At 37.0% G+C, this 19879-nt stretch overlaps 1 protein-coding gene across 2 annotated transcripts in view; it reads left to right on the top strand.

Annotated features, from left to right (window-relative positions):
* nup188 (nucleoporin 188) overlaps positions 1-19879 on the top strand; it is a 107355-nt gene that overhangs the window by 7009 nt on the left and 80467 nt on the right. For both annotated transcript variants that reach the window (XM_072240116.1, XM_072240114.1), the window contains exons 2-9: positions 7331-7385; positions 12672-12745; positions 13330-13414; positions 15740-15820; positions 16179-16223; positions 17200-17292; positions 17719-17838; positions 18356-18567. In XM_072240116.1, coding sequence (XP_072096217.1) covers positions 7331-7385; positions 12672-12745; positions 13330-13414; positions 15740-15820; positions 16179-16223; positions 17200-17292; positions 17719-17838; positions 18356-18567 — 765 coding nt within the window. The remainder of the gene's footprint in view (positions 1-7330; positions 7386-12671; positions 12746-13329; positions 13415-15739; positions 15821-16178; positions 16224-17199; positions 17293-17718; positions 17839-18355; positions 18568-19879) is intronic.

Genomic DNA, 19879 nt, shown 5'->3' with positions numbered 1-19879 from the left:
AATTCAGCATGCAAGGTCGATCTTAAGCTTATCGTAAGTTCCAGGAACTTTGTCTAATTTTCTGAGTTGACACATAACGCAGACTTGGACAATTTTGAATTCAACAGTTTCTGATAATCAACCATTCCTTACTCATATCTCACATTTTCAGCATTTGTATTTTCTCCCCTTGTATTTCAGATATATTTTGTACCTCCTCCAGAGATATTGTAATCATCTTATTTCAGCTTGCATCACCATAACTTGTGTTCTTTGATCTCTCACTATCTTATATTGAAGATGTTCTCTTGTTGACTTTTTATCCCTATACTTAAGGAACTTGTTTCATCTGAATGGGGAAAAAGTTCAAAATGAAAGATTGTTAACCTGGAGTATTGCAGCACTTTGCAACTGCCGTCAGATTTGCTGCTAATTTCATAGCATTTTCTGTTTTTGTTTCAGATTTCCATCATACAGCATCTAGCTTTTAGGAAAATGGCGGCTGATACTTGAGATTATTACATTGGCATGAAGAAGTTGATAGATCATAACCCTGGCACACCCCTCCACACACACAAATTTTCAAGAGTATAGCTGACTTTTGCTTCTATATTGTACAGCATAGAAATGACCCCTTTGGCCCTCCATGTACTATACATGCTGACCATTGCACTCATCTTATTTGCCTGCATTGATCCACAGGGTCATCTTGAAGACTACCAGGATGGTGATTAAGTGCTTATGATGGTCTTGTCCAGGATTTTTTCTTAATATGAAAAATGTTTCTGGAGCTGCGCTATGGTAAAACTTCATAATCCGCTATATGATCATTAGGAAATTCTAATGGTTTAGCATCTTGCTCGTGCCCCCTTCCCACTTGCCAGTGCCTCAGTTGGTGTGTTTCAGAAATCTATTGCAGTACTGTGTCACCTGAAAAAAAAAGTGAATTTAGACTCTGTTGACTTATTAATAGAATTGAACATTGAAAAGTATGGAAAATTTGCTGGTCCAGCACTGCAAAGTTCTTAACATATCAGAGTTTCATTGCAATACAGAGCCTGGAATTTTGCCATTGAAATTATGGTATAACTGTTACCATTTGCTTTCGTTGCACCAAGGTGCCAAAAACAACCTCTGGACATCCGGAAAACACTCCTATTTAATCTTTGTTCTGTATTGTATGGCAATTGCAATATTTTTGTGATCACTTTCATCATGGTTAGCATTGACCACTGTTTTGCTGCTGATTACAGACTTAAAACATCATTCAGAAAAATGAAAAGATTGGAAGCAATATAAGCAGCTGGAAGATGACACTGACATTTGAATTCATTTCAAAACATTGGATATGAATATCACTCTAGTTGTATTTCCTATTTAAGATTAATTTAAGAGTTGATGTCATTTCTTTTTTTTTAAATATAATTTTTATTAAATTTTCAAAAAGAATACATGAAAAGATAAAATCTACCCCCCCTCCCCTTAACCCTCCCCCCCCCACATATATAGTCCTACCTAAAAAGAAAGAAAGAGAAAAAAAAAGAACCGCCTGGTTATTGGAAGGTTTCCACATGCTCCATGGGATTCAAAATAAATTTGGTATAATTATTCGTTACTTTCCCCAAGTAACCAAAATCTTTATCGGAGCACTCAAATATGCCATCCTATCTTTTGTAAATAAGGGCGCCAAATATTCAAAAATGTTACATATTTATCTCTTAAGTTATAAGTAATTTTTTCAAGTGGAATAGAACTAGCCATTTCATTTATTCCAACGATCCATACTTAAATACGAATCAGATTTCCAAGTAACTGCTATAGTCTTCTTAGTTACTGCCAATGCAATTTTTATAAATTCTTTCTGATATTTATTCAATTTAAGTTTCGGTTTTATCCCTTCAATATCACCTAATAGAAATAATACAGGGTTATGTGGAAGTTGAATTCCAGTAATTTGTTCCAATAAGACTCTTAAATTTATCCAAAAGGGTTGAATTTTAAAACAAGACCAAGTAGAATGTAAAAAAGTACCAATTTCTTGATTACACCGAAAACATTTATCAGATAGATTTGAATTTAATCTATTTATTTTTTGTGGTGTAATATATAATTGGTGTAAAAAATTATATTGTACTAATCTAAGTCGAACATTTATTGTATTTGTCATACTGTCAAGACAAAGTTTTGACCAATTTGTTTCATCAATATTAATATTCAGATCTGTTTCCCATTTTTGCTTTGACTTATGGATTCCTTGTTTAATTGTCTGTTCTTGAATCAAATTATACATACAAGAAATAAATTTTTTAATTTTCCCTTTTTGAATTAAAATTTCAATTTCATTAGGCTTTGGCAAAAACATTGTTTGACCCAGCTTACCTATTAAGTAAGCCCTTAATTGAAAGTAACAAAAGAAAGTATTATTAGATATTTTATATTTATCCTTTAATTGTTCAAATGACATCAATATACCTCGCTCAAAACAGTCTCCTATAAATTTAATCCCTTTTTGGTACCAATTATATAAAAGTTGATTATCCATTGTAAAAGGGATAAGTCTGTTTTGGAACAAAGGTCTCCTTGCTCATAGAGATTTCTGTGTTTCCTTATCAACATTTATCTTATTCCATAGAATGTGTTAATATAGGAGATTCTTTCTTTTCCCGTATCCATTTAGATTCCCATTTATATATAAAATCTTCAGGTTTATTTTCTCCTATCTTGTCTGGTTCTATTTTAATCCATGCTGGTTTTTGATCATTGAAAAAAGATGCAATAAATCTAAGTTGATTTGCTTTATAGTAGTTTTTAAAGTTTGGAAGTTGTAATCCTCCTAACCCAAATTTACATGTCAGTTTTTCCAATGATATTCTTGACATTTTACCTTTCCAAAGAAATTTTCTCACACATTTATTTAACTCTTGAAAAAATTTCTGTGGCAATTGTATTGGTAATGTTTGAGACAAATACTGTAATCTAGGAAATATATTCATTTTTACAACATTGACTCTACCTACTAATGTTATTGGTAGTATCATCCATTTGTCAAGATCTTCTTGAATTTTTTTCAATAGTGGTAAATAATTAAATTTATATAAATTCTTTACATCATTATCAAGTCTTATACCTAAATACTTTATACCATTTACCGGCCATCTAAATTGGGTTACTAATCGACATTGACTATAGTCTCCTTTAGTAAGAGGTAAAATTTCACTTCTATCCCAGTTTATTTTGTAACCTGATACCTTCCCATATTCATCCAATCTAGAAGATAATTTATGTAACGAATGTTGTGGGTTTGTTAAATATATCAAAACATCATCGGCAAAAAGATTAATTTTATATTCTTCTTGGTTAACTCTAAAACCCATAATATCTGGATCAATTCTAATTAGTTCTGCTAATGGCTCTATCGCCAATACAAATAAAGCAGGTGATAATGGACAACCTTGTCTATTTGACCTTTTTAACTGGAATGGTGTTGAAATTTGAGAGTTTGTCACTACTTTAGCTTTAGGGTTAGAATTTAAAGTTTTAATCCAATTTATAAAAGATGTTCCTAACCCATATTTTTCTAATACTTTAAATAAAAAATCCCATTCTAATCTATCAAATGCTTTTTCTGCATCCAAAGCTACTACTATACTCTTCTCATCCCTTTTTTGTGCCAAATGAATTATACTGAGTAGCCGAGTTACATTATCTGCCAGTTGTCTATTTTTAATAAATCCTGTTTGATCCATATGTATTAATTTTGGTAAATATTTAGATAATCTATTCGATAAAATTTTTGCTATTATTTTATAATCCATATTCAATAAAGAAATAGGCCTGTATGATGTTTCATAGGATCTCTGTCCTTTTTTGGCAATACTATTACAATCGCTGTTGAAAAAGATTCTGGAAGTTTATGTATTTTTTCTGCTTGACGTATTAGTTCCATAAAAAGAGGAAATAATAAATCTTTAAATTTTTTATAAAATTCAGGTGGAAAACCATCTTCTCCTGGAGATTTATTACTTTGGAGTGATCCTAAAGCTTCTTCAACTTCTTTTAATGTAAAAGGCATATCTAATCCCCTCTGTTCTTCCAAATTCAATTTTGGAAGAGAAACTTGTGATAAAAACCTTTCTATCTCATTAACATCATTTTGGGATTCTGATTGATATAATTCAGAATAAAAATTTTTAAAGGTTTCATTTATTTCAAGAGGTTTATAAGATATTTTATTTGCCCTTGTTCTAATTGCATTTATTGTTTTGGAAGCTTGTTCTGTTTTCAACTACCAGGCAAGAATTTTATGTGCTCTCTCACCTAACTCATAATACCTTTGTTTAGTTCTTATAATTGCTTTTTCCGTTCTATATGTCTGAAGCGTATTATATTGTAACTTCTTATTGAGAAGTTGTCTTCGTTTTTCTTCTGACATATATCTTTGAGATTCTTTTTCTATTCTTGTAATCTCTTTTTCCAATTGATCTAGTTCTGCCATATATTCTTCCTTAATTTTAGACATATAACTTATTATCTGGCCCCTAAGATATGCTTTCATCGCATCCCATAATATAAATTTATCCTCCACTGAATGAAAATTTGTATCCAAAAAAATTGAATCTGCTTTTTCATAAAATCACAAAAATCTTGACGATTTAATAATGTTGAATTAAATCTCCATCTATAAGCCACTTCTTCCTTGTCAGCCATTATTATTTTCATTAATAAAGGAGAATGATCTGATGATATTCTTGCTTTATATTCCATATTTTTCACTCTGTGTTGAATATGCATTGATAATAGAAAAAAATCTATCCTTGAGTAAGTTTTATGTCTATGGGAATAGAACGAATAGTCTCTTTCTTTAGGATTGATTCTTCTCCATATATCAATCAAATTTAAATCTTTCATCAATGATAAAGTTAAATTTACTACCTTCGATTTTATAACAGCCTTGGTTGATCTATCTAAGACTGGGTCTAAGCAAAAATTAAAGTCTCCTCCAATTAATATTTTTTCATGTGCATCCGCCAAATTCAAAAAAGCTTCTTGTATGAATTTTGCATCATTTTCGTTTGGTGCATAAATATTCATAAAAGTCCATAGTTCGGAAACAAGTTGACAATGTATAATCACATATCTCCCCACAGAATCAGTTATTACATTTTGTATTCTAATTGGTAACGTTTTATTGATCAAAATTGCTACTCCCCTCGCTTTTGAATTAAATGAAGCCGCAACAACACTACCCACCCAATCTCTCTTTAGTTTCTGATGTTCTATTTCTGTTAGGTGCGTTTCCTGTAAAAAAGCTAAATCTATCTTCATTTTTTTAATATATGTTAAGATTCTTTTTCTTTTCACTGGTCCATTAAGCCCACTAACATTAAAACTCAAAAAATTCAATAAATTAGTCATTATTCTTACCAAAGTTACTCCAATCTAAAACATTACTTATCTTCTCAACTCTCATAGTTCCTTGGGGAATTTCTTTAAACTTCACCATGTTGCTATGTGTTCCCCCCCCAACCTTCCAGGCAAAAAGAAAAAAAGATAGGAAAAAAAAAGAAAAAACAAAATACCCCCCTACTAATGTTGTGAATGAAAGGATACACAACACTACCCCCCTCCATTTTACGGGTCGCGGCAAAAGCCACGCTTGCAAAACCTGATTAACGTAGCAATCGATCAGTGCTTCTTCCAGCTCCCCCGCAACAGAAAAAGTTTTATATATATATATATATATATATATATAGACAAAATTAGTATTACTATTCCCAACTAATTTCCTCCAGTGTTAACCTTTCTTACCCCCCTCATATAATTAATAATATATTTATACATTCATCCAGCTTCAAAAATCCAACAAGTCCATTCTTTAACCCAATCTTCATCTTCAATCTATCTCTCTCTCCTGAGTTTGTTCTTGTATCTGGTGAATATTCAGAGAATCTTGCACAAACTGCTCTGCTTTCTGGTAGTCATCAAAAAATCTTTTTTCTCCACCAGGCAAAAAAATCTTCAAAGTTGCAGGATAACGCAGTATAAATTGATAACCATGATCCCATAGGGTTTTTTTCACTGGATTAAACTTCTTCCTTTTCTTCAAAAGTTCGTAACTTATATCAGGGTAGAAAAAAACTTTGTTCCCTTTAATTATCAATGGCCCTTTTCTATCTTTGGCAGCTCGAGCAGCTGCCCGTAGAATCCTTTCCTTGTCTTGAAATCTTAAGAATTTTATTAAAATCGATCGTGGATATTGGTCATCTTTTGGTTTTGGTCTTAGAGCTGTATGTGCCCGCTCAATTTCAATTGGTCGAGCCTCCTCTCCCATTTGCAAAACATCCAGGATCCATCTTTGAAAAAATTCTATTGGCTTTTCTCCCTCCATACCTTCTGTAAGACCAACAATTTTAATATTATTATGTCTACTGAAATTTTCCAACATATCCACTTTCTCCAAGAGTTGGTTTCTTTCCGAGTTCCAAACAAGCAAATCATTTTCTGTTTTTTCCACTCTATCATTCATAAGCCCCATTTCTCTATCCATCTTCTGAAGCAGCTTTTCCATTTTGTCCTGTCTTTCCATAACTTTATTATAGCACCTCTTCGTATCTCTAAGCTCTTCTCTTACTTTTCTTAATTCAGCCGTTGATTGCAATACAGCCTCTCTTATGTCTCTATCATCTCCTTTACTTCCACTCGCTTCCAATTCTTCCTCCTCTTCTTCATCATCTGTGTTCTCTGCAGAGTCCAATTCTGACTCTGAGTCATTTTCAATTGCAGTGGGTGTCGGTTCTTGTAGTTTGCGTTGTGTCAATTTGCGCACACGCTCTTCTTTGCGCATGCGCATTTCCGGTGTCTTCTTCGGAGAAACCGTTGCCACCGCCATTGCTTCCTGTTATACCGAAGGAGATCCAACCTGAGTCCGAGGCTCCATCGTTGCAGTAGGCCCTTTTTTCTTCCCGTCTCGCGGCTGCTTCGCAACAGCAGACTTCTTTTGTTGCAGTTTAGGAGGCATATCGTAAAGTAGACTTACAAAGTTTATAAATAGTTTTGAGAAAATATTTACCAACTTTGTTTTATTTAAATGGTACTTTACTGATTTGTTGCGGGAGAGCTGGATTTACACGTCTCAATCCCACGTCATCACGTGACGCCCCCCTGAGTTGATGTCATTTCTTGCCCCCAGGAAGAACATGAGTTCACAGTATAACAAAATTCATCATTGAGTTTTTGTAAAATTAAGCTGAAATGAGTGCCCGAGTGTCTTTAGGCAACATTGAGGCTTTTTTTCAGTTTGGTTTGTAGCTTATGCATTTTTCATTGTAAAGAATATTAATTGTTTTCACAGGAGCAGTCGCGAGCTATGGACGATATTAGTGGGAAGGTCAGCGCTAAGAGATTCTGTAAGTTCAACTCATCAATTCTGATAGGAAGTTTATTTTAATCTAGATACAGTGTGGAACTGACCCTTTCGGCCCAACAAGCCGAGTCACACCGCCAGCAACTCACCTATTTAACACTAGCCTAATGACAGAACAATTACAGTGACCAATTAACCTACTAACTAGCATGTCTTTGAACTGTGGGAGGAAAGTAGACCAGCCATAGGAAATCAGTGTGGTTACAGGGAGAACATACAAGCTCCTTTGAAATGTCCCTGGGATTGAACTTGTAACACCCTTGGCTATAATAGCATTGTGCTAACCACTATGCTACCATGGTGTTCTCAGTTGGTCACTTAATGTTGCAGTGTTAAGAACATAAGAAGACAAGAAATAGGAGCTGGAGTAGGCCATCTGGCCCATTGAGCCTTCTCTGTCATTCAGTCAGATCATGGCTGATCTGGCCATGGACTCATCTCCACCTACCTGCCTTTTCTCCATAACCCTTAATTTCCCTGCTATGCAAAAATCTATCCAACCTTGTCTTAAATATATTTACCGAGGTAGCCTCACTGCTTCATTGGGCAATGAATTTCACAGATTCACCACTCTCTGGGAAAAGCAGTTTCTCCTCACCTCCATCCTAAATCTACTTTCCTGAATCTTGAGGCTATGTCTCCTATTTCTAGTCTCACCTACCAGTGGAAGAACTTTTTTGCCCTTTCATAATTTTACATGTTTCTGTAAGATCTCCTCTCAATCCAGCGAGTATAGTCACAGGCAACTCAATCTCTCATCATAGTCTAAACTCCTCATCTCTGGAATGAGCCTGGTGAACCTCCTCAGTACTGCCTTCAATGCCAGTATATCCTTCTTCAAGTAAGAAGACCAGAACTGCACACAGTACTCCAGGTGTGACCTCACCAGTACCCTGTACAGTTGCAGCATAACCTCCCTGCTCTTAAATTCAAACCCTCCAGCAATGAAGGCCAACATTCCATTTGCCTTCTTGATAGCCTGCTGCACGTGCAAACCAACCTTTTGAGTTTCATGCACAAGCACTCCCAGGTCTCTCTGCACAGCAGCATGGTGCAATTTTTTTACCATTTAAATAATAATCTGCTCTTTCATTGTTCCTTTCAAAGTGGATGACTGCGCACTTACCAACATTGTGCTCCAGCTTGCCAGACCCTTGCCCACTCACTTAATGTATCTATATCTCTCCATAGACTCTCTGTATCTTCTGCACAATTTGCTTTTCCACTCAATTTAGTATCATCAGCAAACTTAGATACACTATCCTCAGTCCTCTCTTCCAGGTCGTTAATGTATATTGTGAACAGTTGCGGGCCCAGCACTGACTCCTGCAGCACACCACTCACCACTGATTGCCAACCAGAGTAACACCCATGTTTCCCCAACTCTCTGCTTTCTATTAGTTAACCAATCCTCTATCCGTGCTTAAACATCTCTCCGCAACATATGCATCCTTATCTTATTGGTAAGTCTTTTATGCGGCGCCTTATCGAATGCCTCCTGGAATTCCAAGTAAATAACATCCATCTGTTCCCCTTTATCCACTGCGCTCGTTATATCCTCAAAGAACTCCAAACAGGACCTGCCTTTCCTGAGTCCCTGCTGCATCTCCCTGATGGATCCATTTCTTTCCAGATGCCTCACTATTTTTGTTAATGATAGCTTCAAGCATTTTTCCAACTACAGATGTTAAATTAACTGCCTGTAGTTACCTGCCTTTTGCCTATATCCTTTTTTGAACAGTGGTATGACATTCACTGTCTTCCAATCCACTAGGGTCTTCCCAGAGTTCAGAGAATTTTGGTAAATCATCACCAAAGCCTGCACTATAAATTCTGCCATTTCTTTCAGTACAGTGGGATGCATTCAATCAGGACTAGTAGGCTTATCTATCTTCAGGCCCACAGGTTTCCTCAGCACTACCTGTTTAGTGATAGCAATTGTATCAAGGTCCCCACCTCCCATCACATCCATAACATTTCTCTTTGGCATGCTAGATGTGTCCTCCACCGTGAAGACAGACAGAAGATAGTCATTCAAAACCTCGGCTATTTCCTCAATATCCAATATCAATTCCCCCTTCTCATCCTCCAAGGGACCTATGTTCATGTTAGCCACCCTTCTCCATTTTATATAATTATAAAAACTCTTACTATCCGTTTTTATATTTTGTGCTAGCTTATTTTCATAATCTAGCTTCCTTTTCTTTATTGCTCACTTAGTGTTTTTTTCTTGCTTTTTAAAGTTTTCCCGATATTCCAGTTTCCCACTACTTTTGGTGACTTTGTATACACAAGCTTTTAGTTTGATGCTGCCTTTTATTTCCTTGGTTATCCAAGGCTGCTCTCCCCACCCTTACTGTCCTTGCTTTTAACTGGAATAAACTTTTGTTGAGCACCATGAAAAATCTCTTTGAAAGTCTTCTACTGTTCCTCAATCATCCCACCATATAGCTTGTGTTCCCAGTCTACACTAGTCAAATCCTCCCTCATCCCATTGTAGTCTCCATTGTTTAGGCATAATACACTGGTTTTAGATCGAACTATTGCTCCCTCCATTTGTATGAGAAACTCAATCATACTGTGATCACTCTTTCCAAGAAGATCCCTAACTACAAGATCATTAATTTTACCTGCCTCATTACACAGGACCAGATATAAGATAGCACGTTCCCTTGTAGCTTCAGTAACATGCAATTCAAGAAAGCCGTCACGGATGCCTTCTATGAAATCCTCCTCAAGACTGCTTCAACCAACTTGATTCACCCAATCTTTGTGCATGTTAAAATTTTCCACGATAACTGCTGTTCCATTCTTATTTCTATTTCATTTTCTGTTTCTATTTCATTTCTGTTTCTGTTCCATTCTATTTCTCTGTTTATTGCCTTTGCCACTGTAATGTTATTGTTTGGTGGCTGAGAGACAATTCCCACCAGTGATTTTCCCCCCCCCCCTTACTATTACTAATCTCTACCCAGATGGATTCAACATTCTGCTCCTTAGAAGTTATATCATCTCGGCCTGATCTCATCTTTAATAAAGAGTGCTACCCCACCTCCCTTACCCATCTGCCTATCCTTCCGTATTACCAGATATCCTTGGATTTTTAATTACCAATCCTCTCCACTCTAACCACATCTCTGTAATTGCCACTAAATCATACCTCTTTGTACTGATTTGTGCCACAAGGTCACTGACCTTGTTTTGAATACTACAGGCATTCAACAAAGTGCCCTTATACTCACTGTGCTTTTACAATCTTGTAATCTTTTACTCTTTTGCATGACTTTTCTTCACTCCATTCTTACTTTTCTCATTTTTATCTTTCACTTTTTCTTTAACTTTACCCACATTTTTCTCTTTTACTTTATCCATACTTCTCCAATCTGTTGAATCCAGCCCCCCCCCCACTATTTAGTTTAAAGCCCTGCCCACAGCCCTAGTTATACAATTTGCTAGGATCCAGGTCCCACCACAGTTCAGGTGGAGCGCATCCCATTGGTACGTCTCCCTGCTTCCTCAAAACTGGTGCCAATTTCCCATGAATTCAAACTCACTTCTCCCACACCAATCCTTGAGCACGCATTTACTTCTCTAATCTTCTTGAGACTGTATGCCAATTTGTACGTGGCTCAGGGAGTAACCCAGAGTTTACTACTGTTTTGGTTCTGCTTTTTAATTTAGTCCCTAGCTGCTCACATTCCCTCAGCAGAACCTCCTCCTTCGTTCTACTTATGTCATTGGTACCCACGTGGATCACAACAACGTAATCAGTCGAAACGTCGACTGTACCTCTTCCTAGAGATGCTGCCTGACCTGCTGCATTCACCAGCAACTTTGATGTGTGTTGCTTGAATTTCCAGCATCTGCAGAATTCCTCGTGTTAACGTAATCTTATCCCCTCTCAATGCAAATTCCTCTGCAGGTCAGATAAGATGTCCCAAACCTGGGCACCAGGCAGTCAACACAGCCTTTGGGACACTCTATCCTCGCGACACTGTCTATTCCCCTGGTTATACTATCCCCAATTACCACTACATTTCTCTTCTCTAATCCCCCCCTCCCCCCCGAATGGCTCCTGAACTACGGTGCCATAGTTAGGTTGCTCATCCTTCCTATAGCTCCCACTTCAGTCCACACAGGGAGCAAGAATCTCAGATCTGTTGGACAAGTTCAAGGGCTGAGGCTCCTCCAGCACTGTCTCTTGGATCCCACTACCCACCTCACTCACAGTCACACCCTTTTGTCCCAAACCACAGACCGAATTAGAGGCAGCAAATCTAATGGGTCTCCTGAAACAGAGAATCCAGAAAACTCTTCCCCTCCCTGATGTACCGAAGCTCAGATTCCAGTTTTTCAGCTTTGCACCTGAGTTCCTTGAGCAGCCAACATTTGCTGCAAATGCAGTCACTGGGAACCACAATGGAGTTCACCAGCTCCCACATTACCTGATCCTGCATCATCCCTACTTTATTTAATTAGCTGTAATTTAGTGACTTTTATTCAACCACTACAAAAGCCTTACCTGTACCTCCTCACCGAAGCCTCTTGAGCTGAAGCCTCAAGTTCCCAGTCCTACACTGGTCCACTCAACAATGGCCACTCCGCTTTAACCTTGCTTTACTTTCATTTGCTCCTGCTAATGAATTGCAAATTGATTGGTCTGCTGCTAATGCACCAAGTGAAACACTCCTTTTTTAAAAAATTCTTTCCTGACCTGTGCGAATCTCTTTCTCTGCGAAGTGATTAGTCTGCTGCTCATGAATTGTGGATATTTCTCCAGAATTTTCAGTTGATATAATACAGTATGATATATTAATAGTGTGAATAACCCTTTGAGGTGTTGTGACAGTAGCCTCAAATGATTTTCAAGATACACGCACTGTGGATACCTATTTGTAGGCGTTCATATTTTGCCAGTTTTATGATCACAATTGTAATTTGTCGGTCTCAGTTAGGTTTTGACTTACAAAATTCCCAGATATTGTGGTGGTGGTGAGGGTGGGGCAGAAATCAAAAGCCAGTCCAATCTAGACTGTTAAGAGTCTTGCTTTCTGGGCAGCAGAAGATTAGCATTAGATTAGTGTTGTCAAAGGAAACTTGATTACGGAAGAAAATCAGAACAGGAAATGATATTAAAAAATTCTAATAATAAAATTGCAATCAGTAATGGAATAACATGAAATGGTTGCAAAAAATACAGATGTAGCAGATGAAAAGAACAAAGTGAATGAATTATATCATTTTAAATTTACTATGTCGGTACTTTTAGGCTCAGATTGAAGCTGAATTGGATCAGCATTGTGATCGGTTACTGGCTGGACTTTCTTTTTACAAGCCTCCCAGGTAACATAGGGACCTCAGTTTTATTTTTTGCTTACTGTTAATAATTGGGACACCATTACCTTAATTGATAAAGTAAATTAGTTAAAACATAATGACATGTGTATTTACAGTAATCTACCTGTACTTATAGTTTGTAGGCATAAGGGAATAAGATTGGATCATACTTTCCTCTATTGAATGAGCTTTAAATTGCTTTAATGTGCGAAAATAAATAATCACGAAGGTGTATGCAGATTACTGGGAATGTCAGCACTGAGATACTGCAAATTCAACTCATTCTGATGAGTTTTGACTTGAAGTTAGTTGCTTAATTTATGTTCTATAAATAAATATATTCTGTGGGCTAGCCAACATTGTTCACTGCAAATAATATGAGCATTTTAGATAACAAGTTAACTTGGTGAATATATTTGTAAGTCTTTTACAGTTTGAATTTAAGGAAAGCAACACAACACCCATTCATTGCTACAGGATAAAATGGGTCTTTTTTTGTAGCTGTCAAGCTTAGGAAACTTATTAGTTGTTTTTGCTTATTGTAGTAATTGATGGAGATTAAAACATGGAGGTGGATGTTTCTGTTACAGTGTATCTTCTGCTGATAAACTAAAGGCTGATAAGGAAGTGGTGGCTTCATTGAAGGAACTTGGATTACGGATCAGCAAATTCTTGGTGTGTACTTTGATTGCTATTTTATGTGTCCCATTGATTAACATGTGTTCTTAAGTTTGGGAATTGTGTTGAAATCTAACCTGTGAAAGAGTTTGATGCATCTCAAGCTATTTTTAAATGTTTTGAATCATGCAGTTTAAAGCTAATTTAAATTTTGCCACAGTGAAAACAATTTGGCTCATTTGCTTTATCTTTTTTTTTGTGGAATGACTTTCTTCTTGCCTCTTCAAGCCACCATCTTTAGGGTGTAATATTTAACCTAATGTCAGTAGTGTATACACAAGAAATAAGGGAGAATGGGCCTTTGGACTTGCCTGCACTGGAAGAGATGCTATTGCAGATTGCTTTCACTAAATAGATAGGAATAGAACCAAGAAAGTGCAGACCCATGCAGCTATATAATTCCGGAAAGAGACTGGAGAGAATTTTGGTACTTAGAAGGATTCAGACCATGAATTCTGAAAAAGTGTAGCACATATTTTAGTAGCTACAACATGTCGTGGACCATAAAAGAGGTGCCTAATTGAAGGTCAGGCTTTAGTCCTTGTTGATGTTTGGTTCAAAGGTTTAAAGGTCCAATTTAATGTCAGAAATGTATACAATACACATCCTGAAATGCTTTTTCTTTGCAAACATCCATGAAAACAGAGAAGTGCCCCAAAGAATGAACGACAGTTAAATGTGAGAACCCCAAAGTCCCTCCCCAGTTCCCCCCTTCTGCATGTAAGCGGCAGCAAGCAACGATTCCCCCCCACCTTCTACCACCAGCAAAAAAAAAGTGCGTCGTTACCATCACTGAGCCCAAGCGTGTGCTAAGCAATAGCAAAGACACGGACCAAAATTACCCCAAAGGCTTCACATTTCATTCGACATTTGACAAACCACAGGTTCTCTTTCTCCTTAAGAGAGAGAGAGGTGTCCCCCATTTTCACGAGCGGGATACATAACAACAGCCCACTGGTTTATGATGTTAAAAGTCCATTTCGTTGCTTTTTTTGAGCTCTGTGTCTGAAGATCGCAAAGACCTCAGGTCTTCGGGCCCACAGCGAAAGATTTTCTGGCCTCCCCGGCGACACACAAGTCTCCTGACATGACACCGACCCTTGATCCGCCTGTCTCCAGAGCCCCGAGATCTTAGGCTTCCAAACACGAGAGAGGCTCCCTTGACATGTGGAATAACAGCTAGTTGTGGGACCCCGAGAACGGGTCCCATTCCCACAAAGAACCGAAGCCTGCGTGTAACTCCAGGTCAGGGTCTTCAAAAGAACCCTGAAAGGGAAAAATAAAGATATTAAAGGTGGAAATAGAGCTGTTTCTGAAGATGCAAGAAAAGGAGTCGCCATTAACCCTCCTAAGCTCCACCTTTGGTTCTGGGATCTTTTTCTTTGAGGAGAGTGGTAGTGAATTTAATGAAAGGAGCATTAATTGAGAGAAAATTGTTAACAGTTGCAACTGATGTTGGGGCCTAGAACAGAAATTAATAGCAAATATAATGTTCTTTTAGGCAAGATGTGTTTGGTGAAGGAACAATGAAAGATGTGGAAGAAAGTGGAGAGGGATTTGGGGCTGGGAGACTGTTTGAGATGAAAAAGAAGGGGAAATAAAAAAGGAAGTAGCAGATAGTAACCAAGTCTGTGAGCTCCTTGCATTTTATTGGAGGTGAGGATGGTAGAGACCAGGAGATGGCAGTAGAAAAAAATAAGCTGGAACTTGTAGTTCAAGATGATTTTGGAATGGTCAATTGTAATCTAGCCTTTGGTTGCTGACTATTGGCTAATGTCCATCCTTTTTAAATTTAGAGTTATAGAGTCATAGAACATTACAGCACAGAAACAGGCCCTTCAGCCCGTCTTGTCCGTGTCTAGCCGTTTAAACTGCCTACTCCCATCGACCTGCACTGGAAACATAACCCATCGTGCCCCTACCATACATGTACCTATCCAAACTTCTCTTAAAGTTTGAAACTGCGCTTGTTCGACACTCATGACCCTCTGACTGAAGAGGTTTCCTCTCATGTTCCCTATAAACTTCTCACCTTTCACCCCCTTAACCCATGACCTCTGGTTGTAGTCCCTCCCAATCTCAGTGGAAAAAAGCCTTCCTGCATATACTCTCTATACCCCTCACAATGTTGTATACCTCTATCAAATCTCTCAATTTTCTACACGCCAAGGAATAAAGTAATTGTGTGATTTTTGAGCCAGAAGTCTAGAGATTAAATTCCATTGTGTTTGACTTATCACAATGTCTGTTTATGACGTAAGTTATGAAGAATTATTTACAAACAATATCAATTTGTCTAACAATTGGTTAATTCTTGGATAGAGTTTGGATGAGCAGCAGAGCGTTCAAATATTACAGTCATATCTTCAAGAGGATTACAGGGGCACAAAGGATTCAATAAAGGTATGACTCTTGAAATGGGCATTTCAATAGATTCTCAATTAGGGAATTATAGCTTCATAAGAAGAAACATGGTAGCTCATTTGTAGCTATTTTTACTCCTTTTGGTGTTACCCCAGTTTCTTTCACTCCTTAACAAATAGCCTTGATAAATTTTCCATATTTGTAATGGATAACTGGTTGGACGTGTAGAACTTGTGCTGAAAATTAGAAGTTATAATTAGAGTCTGTTTCAACTTCAAAATTCTGGTAATTTTTTTTGCATTAAGTTCAGTCATACTGTTTTCTTTTAAAGAGCTTTATTCGCATGTTCATAGTGTTGGCATCCTGTAACTGGTTTGCTTGTATTTATCCTTTTAAGGTAGTTTTGCAGGATGACCGACAAAGCCAAACACTGCAGCTCAAGGTAAGTATTTATATGTTGAAACCTAAAATGTACAGTTGATGTTCTGCACCTAATGTGTAGAGCTATGTTAATGAAGGTTAATTCCCACTTTGTCTTTCAGCAGCCTTTTCTTGTTTCCACTCTTAGTTGGCCTGCTGGGATATTGCACAAAATAGAAACTGTGACCTTGCACAAGAAAGTGGAAGATTAGAAAGTAATTGCCGAACAAAATTTCATGTCTCCTGATTTATGCATAGGGGAAGTTTGAATGGGAGGCAAAGAAGTTATTTTGAATATATTTTTAAAAAATCAAACCATTCAAAGGAATGTTCTAAAGCTCCTGAGACTTTTCCAAGTTGATGAAATCCTCCCTTGTTAAAAGTTGAACTCAATATCAGCTGAATTGTTTTTATTTATTATTTCCGTTTGGGAATCTTATAAGCAGTATTGCTGCCTTTTGTCATTTTGTAGTACATGCTGTGGGATAAGTCAAAAAGCTTAATGCCGTTCCTTACATGAACAAAGGCAATCATATCTGGAGTCATACAGTCTGGAAATACAAGACTACTGTCATGCTTTTTCATTTGATAAATATTTTTAAAATTAATTAACCATTTTATAATTTCCTTTTTTGTTATAAGAGGAGGCAATTAAGAATGATAGTTTTTCAGGGATTTTTTTCTTGAGAGCATTCATGAGTTGTAGTATTTTCAGAGTTTGTTAGTTGATTGTCTTTGATTTAATCTATTTGCCACAGTTGTGATTACTAGTAACAGTTTGCAAGGCAGAATTACTACTTTAATCGTGTGTTAACAAAACAAAATTGAATATTCTGTCTTGCCTGCCTTTTTACTCGAGTGTAATGTTTAGAGTGGGTTTCAGTTTGTGGAAGGCAGAAGGAGTTTGCTAACTATATTAAAAATATAATTTTCTGAAAGTTTACTGAGTTCTTGCAACTTTATTTACACTTTATATTTTATTTTTGTCTTGTGCTTAGATTGCAGAATACTATTATGAAGAACGACTCTATACACTACGCTGTGTTCTCTACCTACTCACATATTTTCAAGATGAGCGCCATCCTTACAGGGTAAGCTGAAGTAATAAATATTTTTTGGAGGTAATTAAACTGCACTGTTGAACCATGTTGTATATTTGTTGAGCAATGCTATATATATTTACTTTTTGATTGGCTTATACATTTACTTTTGGCTCGACGAATACACTTCTCAACATCACAGCCATCATTTACAGCTTGTTATTGAGAAGTGTATTTGTCAGGTCACGCTGTCCTTTTTGTTATTCATCCCATTCTCTGAAATTTCATGAGAATCGATAAACTTCTGTGTTCTGTAAGTAGGTGAAAAAGTTATTTCTCAACATATATTGCAATGAATTTTATTTGTACTTATAGTGTCTCTAATGGTTGCATGTATCCCAGTGATTTTATCCGAACTGAGTATAAGTTCTATATGTTAATTATACCAACTAAAAATATTTCTTATTTATTTCATAGGCAGAATACTCAAAATGTGTGGACAAGCTGGAGAAGGAACTGGTTACGAATTATCGGAAGCAGTTTGAGGAACTGTTCAGAACTGAAGCTCCAACTTGGGAATCTCATGGGAATCTAATGGTGTGTACTGTTTGGTTTTGTGTTTGTTTAAAATTTTTACATTGCTTACTTCACCACTATTTTGGCTCTTTTATCCAGTTACTTTGCTTCCTCCTATATATAAAAAGGAATAAACATCACAGCCAATATTTATGGTTTGTTAATTGAGAAGTGTATTTGACGGGTCACACTGTCCCTTTTGTGATATTCATCCCATCCTCCGTAATTGCATGAGAATTGATAAACTTCTGATGTTCTGTGAATAGGTGAAAAAGTTATTTCTCAGCATATATTGTCACCCATACTGTAGAGTCATTCATCCAGAGCAAGTACTTTGGCTTGGTTATGTACGCTTACGATGTACTGTGTTTGCAAAATTATTAATTCTGTTCAAATTTTTTAGAGAATTTTGAGTGGAATTTGTGCTGCAAGATCTTCCTTTATTTAGTTACTTTATTCAAAAAGAAATCCGCTGTAAGAAGTCACTCAATTAAAAATAGGCCACATTTGATATCTGACTTTCAATGCTGCTTTGCAGACAGAACGTCAGGTGTCTCGTTGGTTCCTGCAATGCCTGAGGGAGCAAGCTCTTATTTTGGAGATTATCTTCCTATATTACGCCTATTTTGAAATGGGACCAGAAGATCTCTTGGCTTTTGCAAGAATATTTAAAGAGCAAGGATTTGGAGCACGGCAAACAAACCGACACCTTGTCGATGAAAGCATGGATGGACTAGTTGATCGCATTGGGTGAGTGTATGCCAGTGAGGTAAAGATGTTCAAGTTATCTAGAGTAATTTGATCTAAGTTGTGGCTCAGGGGTAATACATTAATCTCTGAGCCAGAAGATTGTAGGTTTGATCCTTGCCACAGGAAGGATTGATTTGTCTCTGTCATTTAGGGGTGGCACAGTAATTTTAGCATTTAGTGTAATATTATAGTGCCTGTGATCCAGGTTCAATTCCGCCACTCTGTAAAGAGTTTGCATGTCGTCCCCGTGACTGGATTTCCTTCAGGTGCTGCAGTTTCCTCCCACATTCCAAAGATGTATGGGTCAGTAGGTTAATTGGCCATGTGTGTAATTGGACAGCATGGGCTCATTTGGCTGGAAGGATCTGCTAAAGTGCTGTATCTCTAAATAGATAAAAATGATTATTGAAATTGTTTGGAAAATTGCTAAGTATTTTAACATTTTACAATGTGTTTGAAATATCCAGCAACCAACTTGAAAAGTAGTAGATATATATTTAATCTGACCTAACTCTCAGAAGGCATATTTGGGTAATGTTCCAGTTGCACTGCTGTTTATTCAGCTGAAAATAGATCGAATGATCCCTTGTATTGATTCCTGTTCCACCTTTTTAGAAAAGGTAGAATATTGCTATCACATCTGCAATGCAAATTAATGTTGTTTGAATAAGTATTTAAGGCATGTGTATATATTAATGTTTTCCACTCATTTTTCTTTAATCACGTATTAAATTTTTGTTTCATATAACTAATGGAGAGAAATGCCACGCATCTCGTGGACCTCTCACAGATCAAGCGAATTGGTCCTTAACGAGATCAAACCAAGTCTCTCTCTAGAGGCTGAAATAACAAGACTCCACCTTTCGTACTTTGGGTACATCATGCAAAGAAACAGCTCCCTGGAAAGTGCTATTATGCACAGCAAGGTGAAAGCGCAATGGAAGAGAGGAAGGCCACCATCAGATGGATGGACACAATAAGGACAGCTATGAACACAATGTTATCAACAGTGAGCCGTTTGCAGGGTCGAGACTCATTTAGTGCAACAATCCATAGGGTCGGCATGAGTCAGCAACGACTTGATGGCACTTAACAACAACAACAACAACAACAACAATAACTAATGAGAACTTGAAATGTAAAATTGAGAAGTTGTCCTAACAGAAGAAGTAGAAATAGTGGGAGATTTATATGTGGCTCGGTAGCATAGTGACACAATGCTTTACAGTACCAGTGATCCAGGTTCAATTCCTGCCACTGACTGTAAGGAGCTTGTGCATTCTCCCCATCTGGGTCCTCTGGTTTCCTCCCA

The sequence above is a fragment of the Mobula birostris genome, chromosome 22 (genome assembly GCF_030028105.1).
Source record: "Mobula birostris isolate sMobBir1 chromosome 22, sMobBir1.hap1, whole genome shotgun sequence".
NCBI lineage: Eukaryota > Metazoa > Chordata > Chondrichthyes > Myliobatiformes > Myliobatidae > Mobula > Mobula birostris.
The sequence above is the reverse complement of the archived record's forward strand: the minus strand, read 5'-3'. Positions and strand labels throughout refer to the sequence as shown.